Source organism: Cryptomeria japonica, unplaced genomic scaffold (assembly GCF_030272615.1).
Source record: "Cryptomeria japonica unplaced genomic scaffold, Sugi_1.0 HiC_scaffold_77, whole genome shotgun sequence".
Taxonomy (NCBI): domain Eukaryota; kingdom Viridiplantae; phylum Streptophyta; class Pinopsida; order Cupressales; family Cupressaceae; genus Cryptomeria; species Cryptomeria japonica.
Window position 1 is genome coordinate 491,858 of NW_026728899.1, and position 24,269 is coordinate 516,126.

Genomic DNA, 24,269 nt, shown 5'->3' on the forward strand with positions numbered 1-24,269 from the left:
TGCGGTAGCAGGTGAGATAGCCATATGCTGCAGCAAGACTTACTCTGACGTATCGAAAAGAGCAACAACTCTGGAAGTATATTATTATAATATTACAAGGATTGGTGATTTAATATACGGAGTGAAGATGAATTAGTCATAAGGTTTGGGCTATATAAAGCTTGTAATGGGCTTGTAACACACATTCATATCCTTCTGAGCTCTTGTACTATCTGCGTTTCTATTATAATGGCTAACCGAATGATTTACTTCACACTGGGACTTTTTCTGTTGATATGTTGTTACAGCGACAGGGTCATGGCAGGGGATTCCGATCCCTTGCAAGATTTCTGCGTTGCAGATGAGGAAAGCAAAGGTGAGTAAAAAACTTTATACATAAACAATGGTAATGATTTGCTTATTAGACGAGTCGAGTTAGTAATAGATTGATTTGATTTTGCTTTAAACAGTTTTGGTGAACGGGTTCGTTTGCAAAGACCCAATGCAAGTTTCAGCAGACGACTTCTTCTTCCGGGGACTTGGGCAGGCAGGGAACACCGACAATGATGTGGGCTCCAACGTAACGATGGCGAACGTTAAACAGATACCAGGCCTCAATACGTTGGGAATATCGTTGGTCCGCATCGACTACGCAGTGGGTGGAATAAATCCTCCTCACACACACCCAAGAGCCACCGAAGTTCTTGTTTTACTGGAAGGCCAGCTTCTTGTGGGTTTCATTGACACCAACAACAAGTTTTTCAGCAAAACGTTGGAGAAGGGAGATGTGTTTGTGTTTCCAAAGGCACTTGTGCATTTCCAGCAGAATGTGGGGCATGAAAATGCGGTGGCCATATCTGCATTGAGCAGCCAGCTTCCGGGAGTTCAGACAATCGCCAACTCTCTGTTTGCAGCGGATCCTCCTCTCCCAGATTCCGTATTGGCCAAGGCCTTCCGCATCACACAGGAAGTTGTGGATTACATTCAGAAGAAATTCGCATAAGAATTTGCTGTGTTCTATCAAACAAAACAATCAAGAGGGGACCAAGTCTTTCCCAAATTCTTTTTCCTTGCCGTTCAATAAAACAATCTTTCTAGAGTTATTGCCGTCCTCTTCTGCTATTCATAGCATCTGTTTTGAACATGACTATATCCTCCGCATATTCCAAAGATGAAGGATTAATTTGAAGCATCTGAAGGCATTTATGAATATTTTATACAAGAGCATCCTTGTATTAGGTATACATTCATTTGCAACATGTTAACAATATATTCTTTAACATAAATATTGCAGGAACAACAACAAACAAAGTGCTTGACTTGGATAGAATGAGTAACACTATAATTCTTGCATGCCAATCTGTCAAGGGTGTTCTTTAACATAGTCTTAACCTCATTTTAGCTCTGACATAAAAGGTGAATGGTTTGGAAGTAGGAAATAGTTATTGGGAAATATAATTAGTAGTTGTTCTTCAAATCACCCTCACAATCATCCAATGCTTCAAGACTCCCCATCAAAGAAGTCATTCCAGAAGGTTAGGGACTCTCCTCAAGATAAGAATGATTGCTCTAATAAATATAGTATACCTTCGATGGAATGCAATACGGTTTCATTATGTCTAAATTCCAAGAAAATCCATAGAACTAGAATATCCATTGCATCCAATATCGCAATATTTTATCGGGGATAATATGATAACCTTGACACATATTACACCTATTCTTACATCAATCTACCTACATAAGGGTTATGATTGAGGGGCCTCTTGTATTAAACATTTCTAATAAGTTGGAATGACATGGAAAATCTAAGACAGTGAAGATAGATTATTGATAATAACACAATTCATTTACATGGTGTTAATTATGAGGGTAATTAATTTATGGCTTCCCAAAATAAGCTTTTCTAAATCTCCCCTAATTCATTCCTACGTTATAATAAATATGTCAATGTGGATGTTATGTATGAAGATCTAAATACTAAAGGGAAAAAGGATAATGCTCATGTTGATTTTAAAAACTTTGTATGTAATATTAAAAATATGATTAGTTGAAAAATTTAGCAATATATTACCTTGTTCAATCATAAACTATCAGTTCGGTTACAAAAAAAATTCCTCAAACCATTTCCTCCTTGTATAAGCATTTCTATAGATCATCAAATATGATAACCAATAATTTAACCATAGGTTTCCTATCAAAGCAAATGCAAATCTGCATATGTGAATAAGCACAATAGGATAGGAAAATATTGTTGCCGTAGGCCATGTATGTTTCATGCGGGAAAAATATTATTGTTGCAAGCCTAAGAGGTGCATAAAGGAGCTCCTTGGATCCATGGATATGCAGGTGTAAGTTTGAGAAATATGTGAAGGCGGAGGATATTTTCATATTGAAGCCATTTGCTAATTGATATGAGGAAGATAAAAGTGTCGTCATATTGAGAAGTTGTCAATTACACTGTAATGAAGAATAAGATAATAGATATAACTGATACATTATCGGTGAGATATGTCAATTTTATAATCTTCTATTTTTCCTATGTATTTTTAGGGGTTCAAATGAATAAAGCTTCATATATAGCCCCTCTAGCGATCAGTTCATTGTGAAGCTTAAAAGCCTCTTCCGTCATGCCTTGGATGTCTATACCTCAAATAATCTAGTAATATGAGAAGTTTCATTGCGCTTGCATCCATCTCCAACTGTATCGATCAATATATTAATTATCAAGCCCATTCTACATTGTTCACATAGATAACAAATAAGGCTATTGTAAGATGACACATTGCTCTGATAGATTGTGCTTATGATCTTTTCTTTAGCATGTCTAATGCCACATATGTGATCCCTTGCCTACGCAAATAGGGAGTCAATGAGGTATAAGTAATTACTTGATCATGTTCCACGAGGAATCTATTTATTCACCGGGTTTCTCGTCTCTCTATGAAAGATTCGCACGTCAATCATATGAGTCCTGCAAATAGTGGTGGTTCACTAGCACAAATAATTCATGACATTCACTAAACCTAGGGTTCTCTCTCAAGGTCATTGTGGTTAATGCTACACCAAAATAGAATAATGTGGCTTTGGTTATTTATGTACAAGATTCAAGTTGGGAAAATCCAAAATATTGGAAAATGTAGACAAAATGCATGACCCAATGGTGAGCAATATCTCCGATATTTTTTATGTTTTGCAAGAACTTGAGTTATTGTTCATTATTTGAGTAAGTGGTCTTAATAACATGCATCCAAATAAAAGAGAGTGATTGCAAATTCTAGAATTGAGGTAGATCTTCAAAGGAAAGGACAAAACAATAGCGGACATGTTGCATCGAGTTGAGCCATATGTGACCTTAGATATCCAAATTTAAAAAATGTAAAAGAGACAATTTACATTAAATGATATAGAACTCTAGATAACCAATAGATTTATTTGACTCACAAATTTGTCATTGAAGAGGTTTTAGGTCAATACAATACAACTAATTCAGGTCAATAATCTATTGTTGCAAGTCTTTACAAATATGATGTCATTTCCTATCACCGAGTCATCCATAGGTGATCATTCCTTTGGTTTTAGCTTGACGATCTATCTAGATCACATACCGGTTCCATAATTTGCATCGTAAGATCTTTTATATTGGTTCCATCATTCTAATATATCTCCACTTGCACTAAAATCAGGAATCCCCATTAAAAATAGGGTTTTAAGGAAATATATTTCAATAGAACATGCTCTATCCATATTGTTGACACAAATTTGAGTCAATCATTTCATAATTTTTTCACCCTCAAATCGAAAAATATAAACTAGTGATAAATTTTTACAACCTTTCGAAAAATATAAAAATATAAGAAAATCATGTGCTAACTGACTGAGGAGAAAATTTATGAAAACCCCTAAAATTGTAATGAGTTACTCAAAATGAATTCAAATCTAGACTTCTGGTGGATCAATGTGCCCTTGTTTAACCACCTAGAATAAATAAAAACAACGATCACTGTTTTGCAACACTAAGAGTGAATTTTGTGGAACCCCTAAGTTCACAATAGCTACCTCAAATATGCTAAAAATCAATATTGTAATAGACTGGACAAGTTCTTGATTAAAAGCCTCTATGAATTATAATTTTCTTTTGTCAAATCGAGAGAGATATGAGCTTCACATGTTGACCTTCTTAATTGATATACAAAAATAGAATAATGCCTTGAGGTCCGATAACAGTTTATAATATTCCTTATGGAAGAATTCGCTACATACTATATCTCCAAGAGACTCCAAATGCAATGTCGTATTCAACACATGTCTTTGCAATGACAATCGTGTCCTATATCTAGAACTCCTAGCAATATAACTGAGGTGTAAACCACTAAATTCATCTAGGCCTCCTAATTATCTAATATAGCTTATGACCAATTATAACTAATTTAAGGTATGTGTACCACATGTTGGCATATGCATTGAATAACATACATTATAATATCATATCCTTGGCTACATAATATATTTCGCATACTCCAAACAATATGATTTGACAAGCACTTTATAATAGTAGAGGAAATGAAGATAAACAAGGATAATGAATGAAAACATATAAAGTTGCTATTATTAAGACCAATATTCGAAATCTTCATCATGCTTGACTGGTTCGCCTACATATGAACTTGATCTACAAAAGATGGGGATGTGTAAATAATTTTCTCTACAACTAGATGAGCCCCATACAAGACAAAAAGATGAACAGTCTGGAGAGATCTTAGATTGATATTACTTTAGTTATTGTGTGTTAGATGTGTTTTAATTCCTCTAGATGCAACTTAATCACGCACTTGTAATTATACATATACCCGTTCAGGTCATGTCCAAATAAATAATTTCATTGAAACATCTATTCTCATATTGGTGACATGTAGAAGATGATTGTTGCAATAGTCAAGCATGTGGATTAAGCGAGTCTTCCTTATAATGCAAGCTAGTGAATTGTGAGCGTTCTAGAAAAGGTCCAAAATGTATTTGAAAGGTCATTAAGCATTTGGCTTGTAAAACTTCTGAGATGATAATGGACTAAGCACCTCACCTTTTCAGCATTTTTTTATTAGGATAAAACAAGTTTTGAAGGGGCCCCAAACCCCTTTACAAACAGAGGGTTTGCATTGAGAAATGGACCAGACTACCTGACAGTGGACAACAGGTTTTAAAAAGGACCTGAAACCTTCTAGACTTACGGGCATCCACCAATCAAAATATGAACATCACAAAACAGGATGGCACAACCATAAGCTCGAAAACAACAAACAAAACATCTCAAAAAACAGAGAACGAGGGTTTTTCTGGCACCCTCGGCCAACTAGAAGCGTTTTCCTAGGCTCCCTCAACTTGTAATAGATTCGTAGGACCACATAAAGCCACAAAGACCAATGCTAACCAAAAACCAACATTGGCCAAACTTGGCCCTTGAAAACTGCTAGCATCCAACCTGTCCCTACAAGAAACAAAAAACATGGGGTTTTTCTGAGCTCCCTCAACCACCGTGGGTTTTATCATGGCTCCAAAAACCATATGCTTTAAAATATGCCATACTGAGAGAAACTTGCCCAACAACCAACTCTCCACCTCTATAGGAGACACACAAGAGTCAGCAAGAAGATCGGCATCAACATCCTTACAGCCAAGAAGAGGGGCCCCATCAACACCCCAACGACACTTCCAGGAAACACCAAAAACATCATACTCCACCTCAATAGGAGACAAGTCAACTCCAACTACATCCATCTCCCCCTCAATAGAAGGGAACCTTCCACAGAGAATCCCACGGACCCGAAAAAAACAGCACTCCAAAACAGCCCAACTCGCAAGAAACCAAACAAGCAGACCAAAAACATCATGTGTTTCAAGACCGATACACAGAGGGAACTGCCCGAAGCCCATTCGGAAGGTAAATAACACCTCAAGGACCACCAAATAGTTACATGAGCCACAAGAATCATTATACTCTTTGTGGCACTATTGGTCTTGTGGATTTAGAGGAATCACATTATTGTATGGAACATAAAAGGGTGCGAGGATAGCATTGTTGGTATTTATGAGAGAATGTACACAATTTCAAGAGAAGTGAAATATGAAGATAGAACCAAAAAAAAATTCCTTCATATCAATGTTGGCTTCAGTAGTACCACATTTATATCAACGTAATATGCAATATTTTGTACTTAAATAAATATTGGTTTCCGTGGCATGTTGAATTATACCATCCCGTAAATTAAGTTAAATATCAAAATGGAGGAAACAAGATCATAACATTAACCAATGCCAATGACATTAGGAATAAGAAAAGGCCTAGTTGTTATCTTTAAGGAAGAGCTAGGAACTTAGGTTCCTTTTCCTTTTGTTGCGAGGGATTGAGATTTTTTCTAAATCATGAGAATGAATCTAAATGGCATTGATGCATGAATTAATATCTGTTCATTTTGAGAATCTTTGTTACCAATTTACATAATCAAATAAAAGGAGTATAGCCATAATTTCCCAGTTTTGGCAAATGAGGCTCACACATTCATTTTCCTAATTGTTTGCAGCTCACAAGTATGCAAGCATCTCCCATGCTAGACTTATCAAATTCCTAAGACTTGGCTCAATTTTTGCAAAGCCAACTGAGAAAATTCAGATGAAAGTAGATATGAGAAGCATTATTTCAGTACAGCCACTTCAACCTTTCTAATGTGACAAGATTTTGGAGTCCTATTTTTAGAGGACCTGCGAATTGCAACGAATGTTGATCTACCAGGTATGTCACGTTCAATAAGATATGTAAAGTAGGAAAAAAAAAAAAAAAAAAAAAAAGGGAGTTAATTATATATTATTTTTAAAATATAGTTTGGGGAAGAAATATATTGCAGTTAATGTCACCATGAAGCTTTATGCCTGTACTTTTTATTTGATACGTACAGAACAAATTCACTTTTTTAGGATTTGGTTTAAGTCTGGTCTAATATCAATTTTCTAAAATTTTATTAATCGCACATAGCAGCCCCGACATGCTTAGCGGTTACATGAACAATGGTTAAAAGTAAATGATATGTTGTAAATTGTGGTGTTTGCAACCTAGATATAGAGATTGGTAGTTAGAATGAAACTTTAACAATTTGCACATGATTGGAAATGGCATATTCTAATACCACAACGAAGATGTAATCTGTGAACCTTACCCTTCACAAATTGAAACTTGTAAATAAAGAAATGTGTAGTTGTACAGTGATAGATTAACAAAGAAAGACAAATCATAATTTCTAATCTATTTTTGAATTTGGCTCAAATGATCGAATCTGTGAATGCAAAAAAATTTATGTGAAGTAGATTGCTAGAATTTAATTGGAGATCTTTGGAAAAAAACAAATTCTTATTTTAACAGTTGAGTATAACTGATTACAACACAAATTACCAACCATGTTTTGCATTGAAGAGTAGGAGCTCTTTGGTAACACTTGCAATGAAATATTCAATTATTTCCAATTGATATTGCATGCAAGCAAGAGAAATTTGGTATACTTGGAATGAAAAGTTAATTATTTTGAATCCACATTGTATGTAATCAGTTCTATTCTCATTTTTTGATTACTACATATGCATTGTGCCTCATGTGTATGTTGGTATGTAATAGTAGGGGGATATGTGAATATCAACAAGGCAACGAACCCTTGATACAACAATGAATGGGAGGCCCTTCTGACCGTCATCTCCAGTGTTGATTGTTTCTTTTTCTATCATTAGCCCATGAAATTTATATATTTCTAATGAATACACTTTAAGGGGAAGTTGGTAGAACCCACCTTTATTTATTTGGATCTCAATGTGATACAATTATTTCGAGTGCAACTAGTCATCTCATTGATAAATTTTCTAGCATGAGGCATGCAGATGTTTGAATGTGTGGGTTGAACAATTGGACTCTATGAAATCAATAACAGATACCTATAAAAGTTGGTGGTAATACGAGCATACCAATTTTTTCTAGTATCAAATTCACAAAGAACAATCATGCCAAATCCATTCATTTGAACACCTATATTGAGGTAGACTTGATAGGATTTTACATTCTTCAAGATTGTGGTGTTGCATTCTATCTTGACCGTTGCAAGATATCTCATTACTATGTGAATGGTCTGCTAGAAAAATCATAGAGTCTTATATATCATTTCAATTGAACTGGTGGAGAACCAATTAAATATGTGTTTCTCTCAGATGTATTTATATTTCAACTATTCTTAATTCACATTCAATTCAATGATCAAAGATAAAGTTTTTAGCAATGAAGTTGTAAAATTACTACTAATTATATAAGAGTTTTATGGGAGCTCCTCAATCAACAATTTGAGTGGATGGCATACTGGGTTTAGGCAAAATCTAGTGATCACAAGTTACACATATTTCTAAAAATCTGATGTGATTTTAAACTCTTAATGTTATTTGAGTGTCTCACAATGGATGCACATGTTAAGGTTATAGTTGACAGATATTTGTTAGGTTTCACAAATTATTACGTACTTTTCCACAAATAAAGTGTTGCAACATTTTCTTTCTAAATTCTTTGGATTAAGGTGGAACATTATCAACTAAATTTCACTATGAAAGAGTATTGTTATTGATTTGAGAATAATCTTGAACATCTTGATGTAGAGTAGATATATCCTAGACTATGAGAGGTGCATGGTTGACAAAGGAGTACATATTCATGTAGAATTTAATGAATGACAATATGGATTAGATGGGAGATATCGTAGAGGTGGACCTGGAAACCATGCGATTAGAAGGTAGCTTTCACACAAGGAGGTTTAAATTGACAACCATGCCATGTGTCAAGAGGAGAGGATAAAGGAGATGGCTTTGGGATGGGAAACAACGTGCTAATAGTTACTAATAGTTAAAATTCCCATGTTTTCTCTAGGGTTCAAGTCAATTGGTTGGATTGATTCACAACAACAAGAACCTATGGGGCACACAAATGGAGCTAAAAAAATTTGGGGCTCTGTTAGAGGTAAACAAGCCTAGTTTCACACTTGTTGTACAATTGTATCATGTAGATTACAAAATTGGAATTCGCAAGGCTGATCTAGAGGCCTCGCATGACATATTTGTGTGGTGCATAATTGATATAGATAGCATTGAACAACTTGATTTTAAGGGAAAAATACTTATAGGTAAGAGGTAATTTGAAAGATTCATAGGAGAAAAAGAGAAATTTCTATAAGATCCATCATTGCTTGTATTTATTTTAAAAGAAATGGTGAAGCATGCTATAGAAACTAGGTTTTGTCTATTGTTAATAATAATTTGTATATGTATGCTTTATTGAAATCAAAAGGGGGAAAATTGTTTTTTTGTTAAAACTTATTTTTAATTATTGAATTATTTGATGTTAAGGAATAATTAAATTTTTAGGCTGTAATGTCGTAAATCGCATACATTCGCAACTTCACCTACGTTTTGTGTGTACTTTGGTGTCCATTCGCTTAATATTTTTGTAGGCTCATTTTAGTACTTACATAAGCCTTCTTCTTTACCAAGGTGCTCAGGCCGCATTTCTCATGGACATTGGTTTATGTCACCTTTGCATTAGTCCTATATTTTCTTTTCTCCCAAAATTTTTGAACGTATATTATCTAGATACGAGTTTTTCACACGGACATTTGCACATCATGATAGCATCCTACAAAAAAAAATATGCAAGCATTTCTAAACAAAATTCAACTTTTTAGCTTTATAGGGCAGTTGCAATGTTTCGAGATGAATCTAAATGACTCATCAGTATTTTTTCATTCCCCACTCTCTTTATGAACCTTTCTTTTATTTGGCCTGCTCTCTCTTGGCTCTCTCTTTCTCTCTCAATATCTCACACGCTACTCTTAATCTTTTCACGCTACTCTCACGATATTTGTAAAAAGTTGGATTGTGATGTCTCTAAGTAACTCCATTTAGTTTGATTGATTCGCATTAATCAAAATTTAAAGACCTCCCACCGAGGGAGCTAGAGGATGATGGCTCTTTTGGAGGTAGAAAAAAGTAGTTTCATAACTATCACAGTCGCCTAATGCAGATTCTAAAATTGCGGAATTGGAATGGTGATTTAGAGGATTCACATGAGATAGTTGTGAGGTACATAATTTATTTGGATAGAGTTGAACAACCGAATTTTAGGGAAAAATAACTCATAGAGAAAAGGTAATTTGAGAGATTTCTTGGAGAAAAATAGAACTTTTTATAAGATGCATGTTTTTACCTTTTTTCAAAAGGAATGGAGAGGTAGTCTATATAAATTCGGTCTTGCCTATTGTCAAATAAGAATGAGTAGTTTCATCCTTTAAAAATTAATAAAATATATATTAAAATTTAGTTTTTTAGTTTGCTGATTAAACTTTCTTTAATTATTAAGTTATCTGATATTTACGAATATCAAAAAAATTATTTGAATTACATGAATTTAAGTAGTCGGCTATGACTAAATTCGGATCAAGAATCGAAACTACTAGTTGTGAGGCCCACCCTTTGGTGGCTTCGATATTGGCATTATTGGACCATGATTGAATTCTAGGGCTGTATAAGTTTTTAAAGTTATTAGTATTAACACGTGATGATGTTATTAGAATATGTCAAATGTGGAGTGCATCTGTAGAGCAGTTTGATTTTAATATATGCATATGATGAGGACAAAAATTTTGATAGTTAATTAGGTATTTTGATTTCCATGTGATTATAGTGGGTTAATTGATGCTTTGACTTTATAAACATGAAATTCAACTATATCGTGAATTATTAAATTATCAAATTTATTAGAAGTAGCACCCTGTCGGGTTTATGCTTCTAGAAAGGAGCACTTGGTTTGGATTTTGATAGCTACCTTTGTTCATTTGAAATAATATTAGAACTGTTATAAAATGAAGAACGATTAAAGTTGAATGTAAATCTTGACTGTGGATTCGCATGGTCATTGAAATATCCCAAATGTCTAGTTGGCATAAAAGTGCATGTAGCATATTTGAAGTTTTAAAATCTCTGATCATGGATGCTATCACTTTTTAATTCACAAAAAGGAATGGACTAAAGGGATGAGATTATTAAAGTTGTAAGATTGAAAATATTTATTACCTTATTGGGCTTAGTTTTCCTCCAATGATTATAATCCTTCTAAAGATGGAAAAGCTCGAAATATGTTAATAGTAATCTAATCGTGTCGCTTCTTCCTTTTTTGAGAAAGTCCAACTTTTCCAAAAGATTTGTGGGTATAAAAAATTACGGAAATCGATATGAGAAAAGATTAGAGTTGATCAACCTATGAGCTTCTGAAGAAGAACAACATGCGAAGGATTTGTGAAGTTGGAGGGGTTTCAAATTAATTCATGGCCATGTAGAACGGCCACAATCTACTTCTTTCAAAGAAGTTCACATTCTCTAAGAACCTGAGGGAAGTGAAAATGGATGGGATGAGTTCTATTGTAACTTACAAGATGATAGAAAAGGATACTGTAATCAGTTGCTAGGGGTGAAAGGTTAAGAGAAACCATAAATATCAGGACATCCCTAGCCTACATCAAGGCTTAATATACTACCTTCACCAAATCTATTTGCATACAACCTCTCCTATGCTCTAATCTGGCCTAATTTTGGTATCAAAGAGATCAAAGTGAAAGATGGCTTCAAGAGCCCTCAAAATTACCAAGAAACCCCTTAGAATTTCTAGTGGTTTTGGAATTGCTTCCACATAAGCATTCAATCTCCCTAAAAATTCCCAAAAGGGCAATTCCCATATCGAGAGAGATAAAAAAGGGAATGCCCTAGAGATAAAGAGCTAAAAATTGTGTCAAAAGAAGATAATGTTAACAGTAGACTGCATGTAGAATTACAATCTCTCTTGGGATACCAATTTGAAACTGAGGAAAGAAGTAAAGATAAAAATGAAAAACACGTTAAAAATCGAAAAAATAGAAAAGGCAAATCTAAAAAATGAAAGGGTAATGAAGGAGAGTAAGAAGAGGAGATCGACATTAATTGTGGTAATTAATATCCAAGACAAAGAAATTTGAAACTAAAACGATGACACATATATGATAACTAACACTTTGAAAGTGATATTGTACTCAGTTGAGGAAAGAAAAGGTCAAGTATTTGACCTACCTACAAAATATTTCACTTTGGACCTATCCCTTAAAGACGTCTCCAAATCATAGTATCTTATCATCGTGGAGGAGGAGGACTTGGAAACCAGCTTGGCTTCCATAGCACCAGATCCCACCCCGCTTATTTAAACTTCACAAAGAAACAAGAGTGTTAAGCATGGTGAAGAGGAGGATAACGATGACTATGAGATGGAGGTAAAACAAGGTAGACTGAAAGAGAAAACAAATTTATTGGGCAATAGAGATTCTCAATTTGGGGACTCAATTTTCCATTTTCTTGCTATCATTAAGGACCTAATGGATTTATTCTATGACTTCTCGACCTATTTGGCTGAGTATCGCAATAGGCATAAGTCTAGGATGGAACAAAAAAGGCACAAAGAAAAAAGAAATTGAACCAAATATGGAAGGTGAAAAGAGGCAAAGAGGGTGCTACTTGAGAGAACTAGAATTCAAGACTAAAATTGGTCATGAAAGAGTTTGATGCTCTTATGAGCCTCCATAATACGAAGTCTACATAGTTTTTCGTGGTTTGTTATTTTGGTAGTGTTGGGGTTGTGTTGGTGCAATAACTTGTTTGTTATTGAGCTTCTCTGTTTTAATATTCTAACTTTGGGCATGGGACCCTCTTCCCACCTTATCTAATCAAAAACAAATTTTGTGTACACTTTTAATATTACAAATCAATGTTAGATGTGGTTAAAAAACATTAAAATATAGTCAGGTCATAGTATGATGTTGCATTGGACTATGTTGGTAGTGAAGAATTAAATTGTTTACGAGTTTATTTTTATCAAATGAATTGTGGAAATCTCATATCTTTAATTAAATTGTTATCAAATGTATGATTATGTGTGTATCTTATTTCAATTTATATTGGAAATAATTTTTTTTTTTATTTGAGCGTGTAGGAAATTTTCATAGCTAATATAAATTGGAGTTCCCTAAGAGAATCCTAGTCATTTTCAATTCCTAGTGAAGCCTTGACCTTAGTTAATGATAGGGACTAAGGTCTCTGATTTTAGTAATTGTTGTAATGTGATGTATTTTGTGTTTTAAATATAGTTTTATTTTATTTTGATATTTGAGTAAGTTAGCATTTGCGTCCAGCGGCATCCTTATGGAAAGATAGATTTCACACTGAGTAGGTTTTTGAATGACTTTCAAGTGTTTGTTTCATCTATTTATAAGTGTACACAGACCCATACTGAAACACTTAGGAGATGGAGGTAAAACAAGGTAGACTGAAAGAGAAAATAAATTTATTAGGCGATAGAGTTTCTCAATTTGGGGACTCATTTTTTTCATTTTCTTACTATCATTAAGGACCTAATGGATTTTTTCTATGACTTCTCGATCTTTTTGACTGACTATCGCAATAGGCATAAGTCAAGGATGGAACAAAAAAGGCAAAAAGAAAAAAGAAATCAAACTAAATATGGAAGGTGAAAAGAAGCAACGAGGGTACTGCTTGAGAGAGCTATAATTAAAGACAAAAATTGGTCATGAAAGAGTCAAATGCTCTTATGAGCCTCCATAATATGAAGTCTAAATATTTTTTCGTGGTTTGTTATTTTGGTAGTTTTGCGGTTGTGTCGGCGCAGTAACTTGTTTGTTATTGAACTTCTTTATTCTAGTATTCTAACTTTGGTTGTGGGACCCTCTTCCCACCTTATCCAATCAAAAACAAATTTTATCTACACTTTTTATATTACAAATCAATGTCAGATTTCGTTAATAAACATTAAAATATAATCAAGTTATAGTACGATGTTGTATTGGACTATGTTGGTCGTGAAGAATTATTTTTTTATCAAATGTATGATTATGTGTGCATTTTATTTCAACCTATATTGGAAATTTATTTATTTTCTTTGAGTGTGTAGGAAATTTTCATAGCTAATAGAAATTGGAGTTTCCTAAGAAAATCCTATTCATTTTAAATTCTTAGTGAAGCCTTGACCTTAGTTAATGATAGGGACTAAGGTCTTTGATTTTAGCAATTGTTGTAATGTGATGTATTTTTTTTTTTAAATATATTTTTGTTTTGTTTTTATATATGAGTAAGTTAGTATCTGCGCCCAGTGGCATCCTTATAGAAAAAATAGGTGTTATGTTGAGCATTTTTTTGAATGATTTTAAAGTGTCGGTTTCATCTATTTTTGAGTGTATTTAGGCCCATAAAGAAACACTTATGAGTTGGGTACCTTTTTGGGAATTAGTCCATGGGATTTTGCCATCATTTGATCTTGTCCAAGTCTCTTAGAAAAAAGGTGTCGAAAGTCTAACTTGCGGGTGACAGTAAGTAAATTACCACTTTCAAATCCACTCCAACAATTTTATGAATGGTGCTTCCGCATGCCTCACACATATGAGTGGATCCAAAGGATCCTATTGGGGAAGAGTATACAATATTATTCCTCTCATCCCAATGCTCTCACACGTAGGAGCATTTGTGATATCCACATACCCTTAGGTTTTGGTGAGAAGGGGTTAGAGGAGGTGAATGAGATCAATGTGGTACCTCCTGACCAGGGGAGGGGAGGTCATATGACACATATTGTATATACCATTCTAAGAGTCTTTGTATGGCTTATTATTTTATTTTTTGCATCTTTCTTTTTGGGATTTTTTGGGAGGCTTTGTGGAAGGACTCAAAAGAGTCTTTGAGAAATTTCTATCAAACCCTCCTCATCTATTAAGGAAATATTTTGATATGATTCAATCTTTAGAATGCTATATTCCATTTTGTTGTAAATATGTTAGTGGAGGCTTTTGATTTGATTTTTAAATTTCATCTTTCTATGTCTTTTCTTATGTATATGACACGTGTGTGAGGGTTTAGGCTCTCCCAAGTTGATCAGAGAAACTCATGTGTAGGGTGAGGGATATGTGGAACCTCCAAGGGAACGATTTTTTCTCGTTGAGAAGGAGATTTCTTGGGTATGAGTATCCTTGATTCTTTTGGAAAATCTGTGGAAAAATGGTTCGATATAATTTAGAAGGGATGTGAATTATATGGTGTTGGACTCCCTTAATGGATTTTACATCTGCGTGGAGTATTTATATTGGGAAATCAAGTTTCTCATGGGCCTCTTAGCTTGGGGGTTGGTTGTGAGAAAGCCCAAATGTTGGAAGGTGAGCTCTCCATTGGCTTGTTTAAAAATTGTGTTTTGTAAGATTTTTTGTGGAATCAAATGGGGTGCTACCTTGACATTGGAATGAAAATATTCATTCTCACGTTTGGGTTAGAATTTTTATTACATTTTTTAAATGGGTTGGAGTAAGTTGTTAAAAATTTTATCAAATGGGTCCCTTGTAATGTTGTGTATATCAAGTTGATAAATGATGATGTTGTTGTGTTTAGAAGCGATTATATTTTACTTTTCTAAAAAATATACATATTGTTTAAGGGCTGAGTTTGTTTAAGAAATAACTTAGCGCTTGTGATAATTTGCATTTCATACGTTTAAAAGTTATTGATACTTAATGAACAAATTAAAGTTATTAGTAATAGTGGATTAAATTAGCTTTAAGAGTGTGAAATTTTCATGCACTTTTCTTAATATTTTTAGTTAATAAAGTGAAGGGGATGTTTATCACGCAAATATTGTTCTCTTTGTTATCCTACAAAATAAAAAAACTTGCTCTACTTAAACTTTGGTTTAAAATTAAAAATAGTTATTTGTAATTAGATGTGTATGTTCACCTATTTAAAAATATATATTTTATACAAAGTATATTTACCTTTGTAAACACACACACACAGCAAACTTGAGTTTGGGTTTCTAGTGTTACCATATCGGTTAAGGCCCCATTAAGCGGGTTTAGCATGATAATTAATTCTTTTAAGAGAATTTAATTTAATATAACTTTAGGAAATGAAAAACCTTAGGTGGAGTTGGTGTGCTAGGTTTTAGGATTTAACATGTCTTGGAATCGTTTAAATGTGATGTGGCCTCTCAAATTAATTAGTCAAGTGAAATAATTTAATTTATCTAATTGATAGTGAATGGTAATTAATTAAATTAAATCTGAAATCAAAGTGTAGTATACTTTTATTTCAAAAATTTGGTTTTAAAAGAAAGTAAAATATCAGCTTAGGATTGAGAAAATTCACTCTTTATTTCGTTTTAATTTAGTTGAGTTGGACTCTTCAGAAGAATAAACTATCGTTGTGGCTAATATTTAGTTAAAACAAACAGTATATTTACTTATTAAAAATATTTAATAGAAAATTATCATTTATTCGTTTGCCGCATTTAATCTCTTTATATATCATTGGTAATTAGTTAAAATTTGTTAAATTTATATATAATTTAGCTTAGTTAGGGTTTACTTAGCTATAGGTGTTAGGTCACGCCATAGAGGCCCGACCGGTTCACTACCAATTAGGAATTAGAGGGAATGTTGCCTTCAGGAGTTCCTCCCTTGAGACATGTTGCATAAGGGTTCCAAATCTCGATCACCTTATCATTCTTGTTTTACGTTGTGCGAAATGAGTGTCATAACGCCCACTCGTCTTATTCCTTTTCTCACCTCGTCTAGCATGAGTCCTATGACGTTGAGTATGTAACATATACATGCACATGCCACGATGAATTTGCCTTGTACACCAAGTTCATCCTTTCAATCACAAAACAACCCATTCTCTTATTTATTTATTTAAATTCTCGCAACCAAACTCTATAATTAACATGAATCCTTAATATTATAAACCAAAAATATTAATGATAATTTAGAACTATTCTTTGTTTTAAAGGCTCACGAATATAACACGTATATTTTTATAATAAAACTGAGATTATCCTACCCGAGCGTAAAAAGGTTTTCAAGAAAGACGCAATATAAAGCATGCATGGACGGTGTTTGTGTCAACATCCAAGAAAATTGCCTCTTTTACCAATTCTGAGACGGCTGAGAAAAATGTATATATTAGTTCCTTTGAAGAAGGCCATCGCTCCAATAAAGTCTAATCGTTTCCACATTACTAAATTAATGGCGGTGGCGAGAATATGAGGAAGAATACGTCTAAGGCAGGAGGTAAGCTGATCTTCAGATAAGCATATGCAGCAGAAGATAGAAAATTTCAACGATAATGAAAGAATGGTGAGAATACATCTGCGGTAGCAGGTGAGATAGCCATATGCTGCAGCAAGACTTACTCTGACGTATCGAAAAGAGCAACAACTCTGGAAGTATATTATTATAATATTACAAGGATTGGTGATTTAATATACGGAGTGAAGATGAATTAGTCATAAGGTTTGGGCTATATAAAGCTTGTAATGGGCTTGTAACACACATTCATATCCTTCTGAGCTCTTGTACTATCTGCGTTTCTATTATAATGGCTAACCGAATGATTTACTTCACACTGGGACTTTTTCTGTTGATATGTTGTTACAGCGACAGGGTCATGGCAGGGGATTCCGATCCCTTGCAAGATTTCTGCGTTGCAGATGAGGAAAGCAAAGGTGAGTAAAAAACTTTATACATAAACAATGGTAATGATTTGCTTATTAGACGAGTCGAGTTAGTAATAGATTGATTTGATTTTGCTTTAAACAGTTTTGGTGAACGGGTTCGTTTGCAAAGACCCAATGCAAGTTTCAGCAGACGACTTCTTCTTCCGGGGACTTGGGCAGGCAGGGAACACCGACAATGATGTGGGCTCCAACGTAACGATGGCGAACGTTAAACAGATACCAGGCCTCAATACGTTGGGAATATCGTTGGTCCGCATCGACTACGCAGTGGGTGGAATAAATCCTCCTCACACACACCCAAGAGCCACCGAAGTTCTTGTTTTACTGGAAGGCCAGCTTCTTGTGGGTTTCATTGACACCAACAACAAGTTTTTCAGCAAAACGTTGGAGAAGGGAGATGTGTTTGTGTTTCCAAAGGCACTTGTGCATTTCCAGCAGAATGTGGGGCATGAAAATGCGGTGGCCATATCTGCATTGAGCAGCCAGCTTCCGGGAGTTCAGACAATCGCCAACTCTCTGTTTGCAGCGGATCCTCCTCTCCCAGATTCCGTATTGGCCAAGGCCTTCCGCATCACACAGGAAGTTGTGGATTACATTCAGAAGAAATTCGCATAAGAATTTGCTGTGTTCTATCAAACAAAACAATCAAGAGGGGACCAAGTCTTTCCCAAATTCTTTTTCCTTGCCGTTCAATAAAACAATCTTTCTAGAGTTATTGCCGTCCTCTTCTGCTATTCATAGCATCTGTTTTGAACATGACTATATCCTCCGCATATTCCAAAGATGAAGGATTAATTTGAAGCATCTGAAGGCATTTATGAATATTTTATACAAGAGCATCCTTGTATTAGGTATACATTCATTTGCAACATGTTAACAATATATTCTTTAACATAAATATTGCAGGAACAACAACAAACAAAGTGCTTGACTTGGATAGAATGAGTAACACTATAATTCTTGCATGCCAATCTGTCAAGGGTGTTCTTTAACATAGTCTTAACCTCATTTTAGCTCTGACATAAAAGGTGAATGGTTTGGAAGTAGGAAATAGTTATTGGGAAATATAATTAGTAGTTGTTCTTCAAATCACCCTCACAATCATCCAATGCTTCAAGACTCCCCATCAAAGAAGTCATTCCAGAAGGTTAGGGACTCTCCTCAAGATAAGAATGATTGCTCTAATAAATATAGTATACCTTCGATGGAATGCAATACGGTTTCATTATGTCTAAATTCCAAGAAAATCCATAGAACTAGAATATCCATTGCATCCAATATCGCAATATTTTATCGGGGATAATATGATAACCTTGACACATATTACACCTATTCTTACATCAATCTACCTACATAAGGGTTATGATTGAGGGGCCTCTTGTATTAAACATTTCTAATAAGTTGGAATGACATGGAAAATCTAAGACAGTGAAGATAGATTATTGATAATAACACAATTCATTTACATGGTGTTAATTATGAGGGTAATTAATTTATGGCTTCCCAAAATAAGCTTTTCTAAATCTCCCCTAATTCATTCCTACGTTATAATAAATATGTCAATGTGGATGTTATGTATGAAGATCTAAATACTAAAGGGAAAAAGGATAATGCTCATGTTGATTTTAAAAACTTTGTATGTAATATTAAAAATATGATTAGTTGAAAAATTTAGCAATATATTACCTTGTTCAATCATAAACTATCAGTTCGGTTACAAAAAAAATTCCTCAAACCATTTCCTCCTTGTATAAGCATTTCTATAGATCATCAAATATGATAACCAATAATTTAACCATAGGTTTCCTATCAAAGCAAATGCAAATCTGCATATGTGAATAAGCACAATAGGATAGGAAAATATTGTTGCCGTAGGCCATGTATGTTTCATGCGGGAAAAATATTATTGTTGCAAGCCTAAGAGGTGCATAAAGGAGCTCCTTGGATCCATGGATATGCAGGTGTAAGTTTGAGAAATATGTGAAGGCGGAGGATATTTTCATATTGAAGCCATTTGCTAATTGATATGAGGAAGATAAAAGTGTCGTCATATTGAGAAGTTGTCAATTACACTGTAATGAAGAATAAGATAATAGATATAACTGATACATTATCGGTGAGATATGTCAATTTTATAATCTTCTATTTTTCCTATGTATTTTTAGGGGTTCAAATGAATAAAGCTTCATATATAGCCCCTCTAGCGATCAGTTCATTGTGAAGCTTAAAAGCCTCTTCCGTCATGCCTTGGATGTCTATACCTCAAATAATCTAGTAATATGAGAAGTTTCATTGCGCTTGCATCCATCTCCAACTGTATCGATCAATATATTAATTATCAAGCCCATTCTACATTGTTCACATAGATAACAAATAAGGCTATTGTAAGATGACACATTGCTCTGATAGATTGTGCTTATGATCTTTTCTTTAGCATGTCTAATGCCACATATGTGATCCCTTGCCTACGCAAATAGGGAGTCAATGAGGTATAAGTAATTACTTGATCATGTTCCACGAGGAATCTATTTATTCACCGGGTTTCTCGTCTCTCTATGAAAGATTCGCACGTCAATCATATGAGTCCTGCAAATAGTGGTGGTTCACTAGCACAAATAATTCATGACATTCACTAAACCTAGGGTTCTCTCTCAAGGTCATTGTGGTTAATGCTACACCAAAATAGAATAATGTGGCTTTGGTTATTTATGTACAAGATTCAAGTTGGGAAAATCCAAAATATTGGAAAATGTAGACAAAATGCATGACCCAATGGTGAGCAATATCTCCGATATTTTTTATGTTTTGCAAGAACTTGAGTTATTGTTCATTATTTGAGTAAGTGGTCTTAATAACATGCATCCAAATAAAAGAGAGTGATTGCAAATTCTAGAATTGAGGTAGATCTTCAAAGGAAAGGACAAAACAATAGCGGACATGTTGCATCGAGTTGAGCCATATGTGACCTTAGATATCCAAATTTAAAAAATGTAAAAGAGACAATTTACATTAAATGATATAGAACTCTAGATAACCAATAGATTTATTTGACTCACAAATTTGTCATTGAAGAGGTTTTAGGTCAATACAATACAACTAATTCAGGTCAATAATCTATTGTTGCAAGTCTTTACAAATATGATGTCATTTCCTATCACCGAGTCATCCATAGGTGATCATTCCTTTGGTTTTAGCTTGACGATCTATCTAGATCACATACCGGTTCCATAATTTGCATCGTAAGATCTTTTATATTGGTTCCATCATTCTAATATATCTCCACTTGCACTAAAATCAGGAATCCCCATTAAAAATAGGGTTTTAAGGAAATATATTTCAATAGAACATGCTCTATCCATATTGTTGACACAAATTTGAGTCAATCATTTCATAATTTTTTCACCCTCAAATCGAAAAATATAAACTAGTGATAAATTTTTACAACCTTTCGAAAAATATAAAAATATAAGAAAATCATGTCCTAACTGACTGAGGAGAAAATTTATGAAAACCCCTAAAATTGTAATGAGTTACTCAAAATGAATTCAAATCTAGACTTCTGGTGGATCAATGTGCCCTTGTTTAACCACCTAGAATAAATAAAAACAACGATCACTGTTTTGCAACACTAAGAGTGAATTTTGTGGAACCCCTAAGTTCACAATAGCTACCTCAAATATGCTAAAAATCAATATTGTAATAGACTGGACAAGTTCTTGATTAAAAGCCTCTATGAATTATAATTTTCTTTTGTCAAATCGAGAGAGATATGAGCTTCACATGTTGACCTTCTTAATTGATATACAAAAATAGAATAATGCCTTGAGGTCCGATAACAGTTTATAATATTCCTTATGGAAGAATTCGCTACATACTATATCTCCAAGAGACTCCAAATGCAATGTCGTATTCAACACATGTCTTTGCAATGACAATCGTGTCCTATATCTAGAACTCCTAGCAATATAACTGAGGTGTAAACCACTAAATTCATCTAGGCCTCCTAATTATCTAATATAGCTTATGACCAATTATAACTAATTTAAGGTATGTGTACCACATGTTGGCATATGCATTGAATAACATACATTATAATATCATATCCTTGGCTACATAATATATTTCGCATACTCCAAACAATATGATTTGACAAGCACTTTATAATAGTAGAGGAAATGAAGATAAACAAGGATAATGAATGAAAACATATAAAGTTGCTATTATTAAGACCAATATTCGAAATCTTCATCATGCTTGACTGGTTCGCCTACATATGAACTTGATCTACAAAAGATGGGGATGTGTAAATAATTTTCTCTACAACTAGATGAGCCCCATACAAGACAAAAAGATGAACAGTCTGGAGAGATCTTAGATTGATATTACTTTAGTTATTGTGTGTTAGATGTGTTTTAATTCCTCTAGATGCAACTTAATCACGCACTTGTAATTATACATATACCCGTTCAGGTCATGTCCAAATAAATAATTTCATTGAAACATCTATTCTCATATTGGTGACATGTAGAAGATGATTGTTGCAATAGTCAAGCATGTGGATTAAGCGAGTCTTCCTTATAATGCAAGCTAGTGAATTGTGAGCGTTCTAGAAAAGGTCCAAAATGTATTTGAAAGGTCATTAAGCATTTGGCTTGTAAAACTTCTGAGATGATAATGGACTAAGCACCTCACCTTTTCAGCATTTTTTTATTAGGATAAAACAAGTTTTGAAGGGGCCCCAAACCCCTTTACAAACAGAGGGTTTGCATTGAGAAATGGACCAGACTACCTGACAGTGGACAACAGGTTTTAAAAAGGACCTGAAACCTTCTAGACTTACGGGCATCCACCAATCAAAATATGAACATCACAAAACAGGATGGCACAACCATAAGCTCGAAAACAACAAACAAAACATCTCAAAAAACAGAGAACGAGGGTTTTTCTGGCACCCTCGGCCAACTAGAAGCGTTTTCCTAGGCTCCCTCAACTTGTAATAGATTCGTAGGACCACATAAAGCCACAAAGACCAATGCTAACCAAAAACCAACATTGGCCAAACTTGGCCCTTGAAAACTGCTAGCATCCAACCTGTCCCTACAAGAAACAAAAAACATGGGGTTTTTCTGAGCTCCCTCAACCACCGTGGGTTTTATCATGGCTCCAAAAACCATATGCTTTAAAATATGCCATACTGAGAGAAACTTGCCCAACAACCAACTCTCCACCTCTATAGGAGACACACAAGAGTCAGCAAGAAGATCGGCATCAACATCCTTACAGCCAAGAAGAGGGGCCCCATCAACACCCCAACGACACTTCCAGGAAACACCAAAAACATCATACTCCACCTCAATAGGAGACAAGTCAACTCCAACTACATCCATCTCCCCCTCAATAGAAGGGAACCTTCCACAGAGAATCCCACGGACCCGAAAAAAACAGCACTCCAAAACAGCCCAACTCGCAAGAAACCAAACAAGCAGACCAAAAACATCATGTGTTTCAAGACCGATACACAGAGGGAACTGCCCGAAGCCCATTCGGAAGGTAAATAACACCTCAAGGACCACCAAATAGTTACATGAGCCACAAGAATCATTATACTCTTTGTGGCACTATTGGTCTTGTGGATTTAGAGGAATCACATTATTGTATGGAACATAAAAGGGTGCGAGGATAGCATTGTTGGTATTTATGAGAGAATGTACACAATTTCAAGAGAAGTGAAATATGAAGATAGAACCAAAAAAAAATTCCTTCATATCAATGTTGGCTTCAGTAGTACCACATTTATATCAACGTAATATGCAATATTTTGTACTTAAATAAATATTGGTTTCCGTGGCATGTTGAATTATACCATCCCGTAAATTAAGTTAAATATCAAAATGGAGGAAACAAGATCATAACATTAACCAATGCCAATGACATTAGGAATAAGAAAAGGCCTAGTTGTTATCTTTAAGGAAGAGCTAGGAACTTAGGTTCCTTTTCCTTTTGTTGCGAGGGATTGAGATTTTTTCTAAATCATGAGAATGAATCTAAATGGCATTGATGCATGAATTAATATCTGTTCATTTTGAGAATCTTTGTTACCAATTTACATAATCAAATAAAAGGAGTATAGCCATAATTTCCCAGTTTTGGCAAATGAGGCTCACACATTCATTTTCCTAATTGTTTGCAGCTCACAAGTATGCAAGCATCTCCCATGCTAGACTTATCAAATTCCTAAGACTTGGCTCAATTTTTGCAAAGCCAACTGAGAAAATTCAGATGAAAGTAGATATGAGAAGCATTATTTCAGTACAGCCACTTCAACCTTTCTAATGTGACAAGATTTTGGAGTCCTATTTTTAGAGGACCTGCGAATTGCAACGAATGTTGATCTACCAGGTATGTCACGTTCAATAAGATATGTAAAGTAGGAAAAAAAAAAAAAAAAAAAAAGGGAGTTAATTATATATTATTTTTAAAATATAGTTTGGGGAAGAAATATATTGCAGTTAATGTCACCATGAAGCTTTATGCCTGTACTTTTTATTTGATACGTACAGAACAAATTCACTTTTTTAGGATTTGGTTTAAGTCTGGTCTAATATCAATTTTCTAAAATTTTATTAATCGC

The 24,269-nt window shown here is 34.3% G+C and overlaps 2 protein-coding genes across 2 annotated transcripts; both read left to right on the plus strand.

Annotated features, from left to right (window-relative positions):
• The first annotated feature begins 228 nt into the window (after positions 1–228).
• Positions 229–982, plus strand: LOC131864148 (germin-like protein 8-2). Its single transcript, XM_059215165.1, has 3 exons — positions 229–355; positions 450–634; positions 803–982. Exons 1-3 carry the CDS (start codon positions 229–231, stop codon positions 980–982), a joined length of 492 nt encoding a protein of 163 aa, XP_059071148.1.
• Positions 983–17,499: 16,517 nt separating this feature from the next.
• Positions 17,500–18,253, plus strand: LOC131864149 (germin-like protein 8-2). The gene is made up of 3 exons (XM_059215166.1): positions 17,500–17,626; positions 17,721–17,905; positions 18,074–18,253. The coding sequence occupies exons 1-3, from the start codon at positions 17,500–17,502 to the stop codon at positions 18,251–18,253; spliced, it is 492 nt and encodes a 163-aa protein (XP_059071149.1).
• The last annotated feature ends 6,016 nt before the right edge of the window (positions 18,254–24,269 follow it).

What these genes read in the sequence shown, in the direction of transcription:
- LOC131864148 (XM_059215165.1), top strand. Translation starts at nt 229, where the DNA reads ATGGCTAACCGAATGATTTACTTCACACTGGGACTTTTTCTGTTGATA. An exon ending in TGCAGATGAGGAAAGCAAAG is followed by an intron (nt 356 to 449) that starts GTGAGTAAAAAA and finishes TGCTTTAAACAG; the next exon opens with TTTTGGTGAACGGGTTCGTT. An exon ending in TGGTCCGCATCGACTACGCA is followed by an intron (nt 635 to 802) that starts GTGGGTGGAATA and finishes GTGCATTTCCAG; the next exon opens with CAGAATGTGGGGCATGAAAA.
- LOC131864149 (XM_059215166.1), top strand. Translation starts at nt 17,500, where the DNA reads ATGGCTAACCGAATGATTTACTTCACACTGGGACTTTTTCTGTTGATA. An exon ending in TGCAGATGAGGAAAGCAAAG is followed by an intron (nt 17,627 to 17,720) that starts GTGAGTAAAAAA and finishes TGCTTTAAACAG; the next exon opens with TTTTGGTGAACGGGTTCGTT. An exon ending in TGGTCCGCATCGACTACGCA is followed by an intron (nt 17,906 to 18,073) that starts GTGGGTGGAATA and finishes GTGCATTTCCAG; the next exon opens with CAGAATGTGGGGCATGAAAA.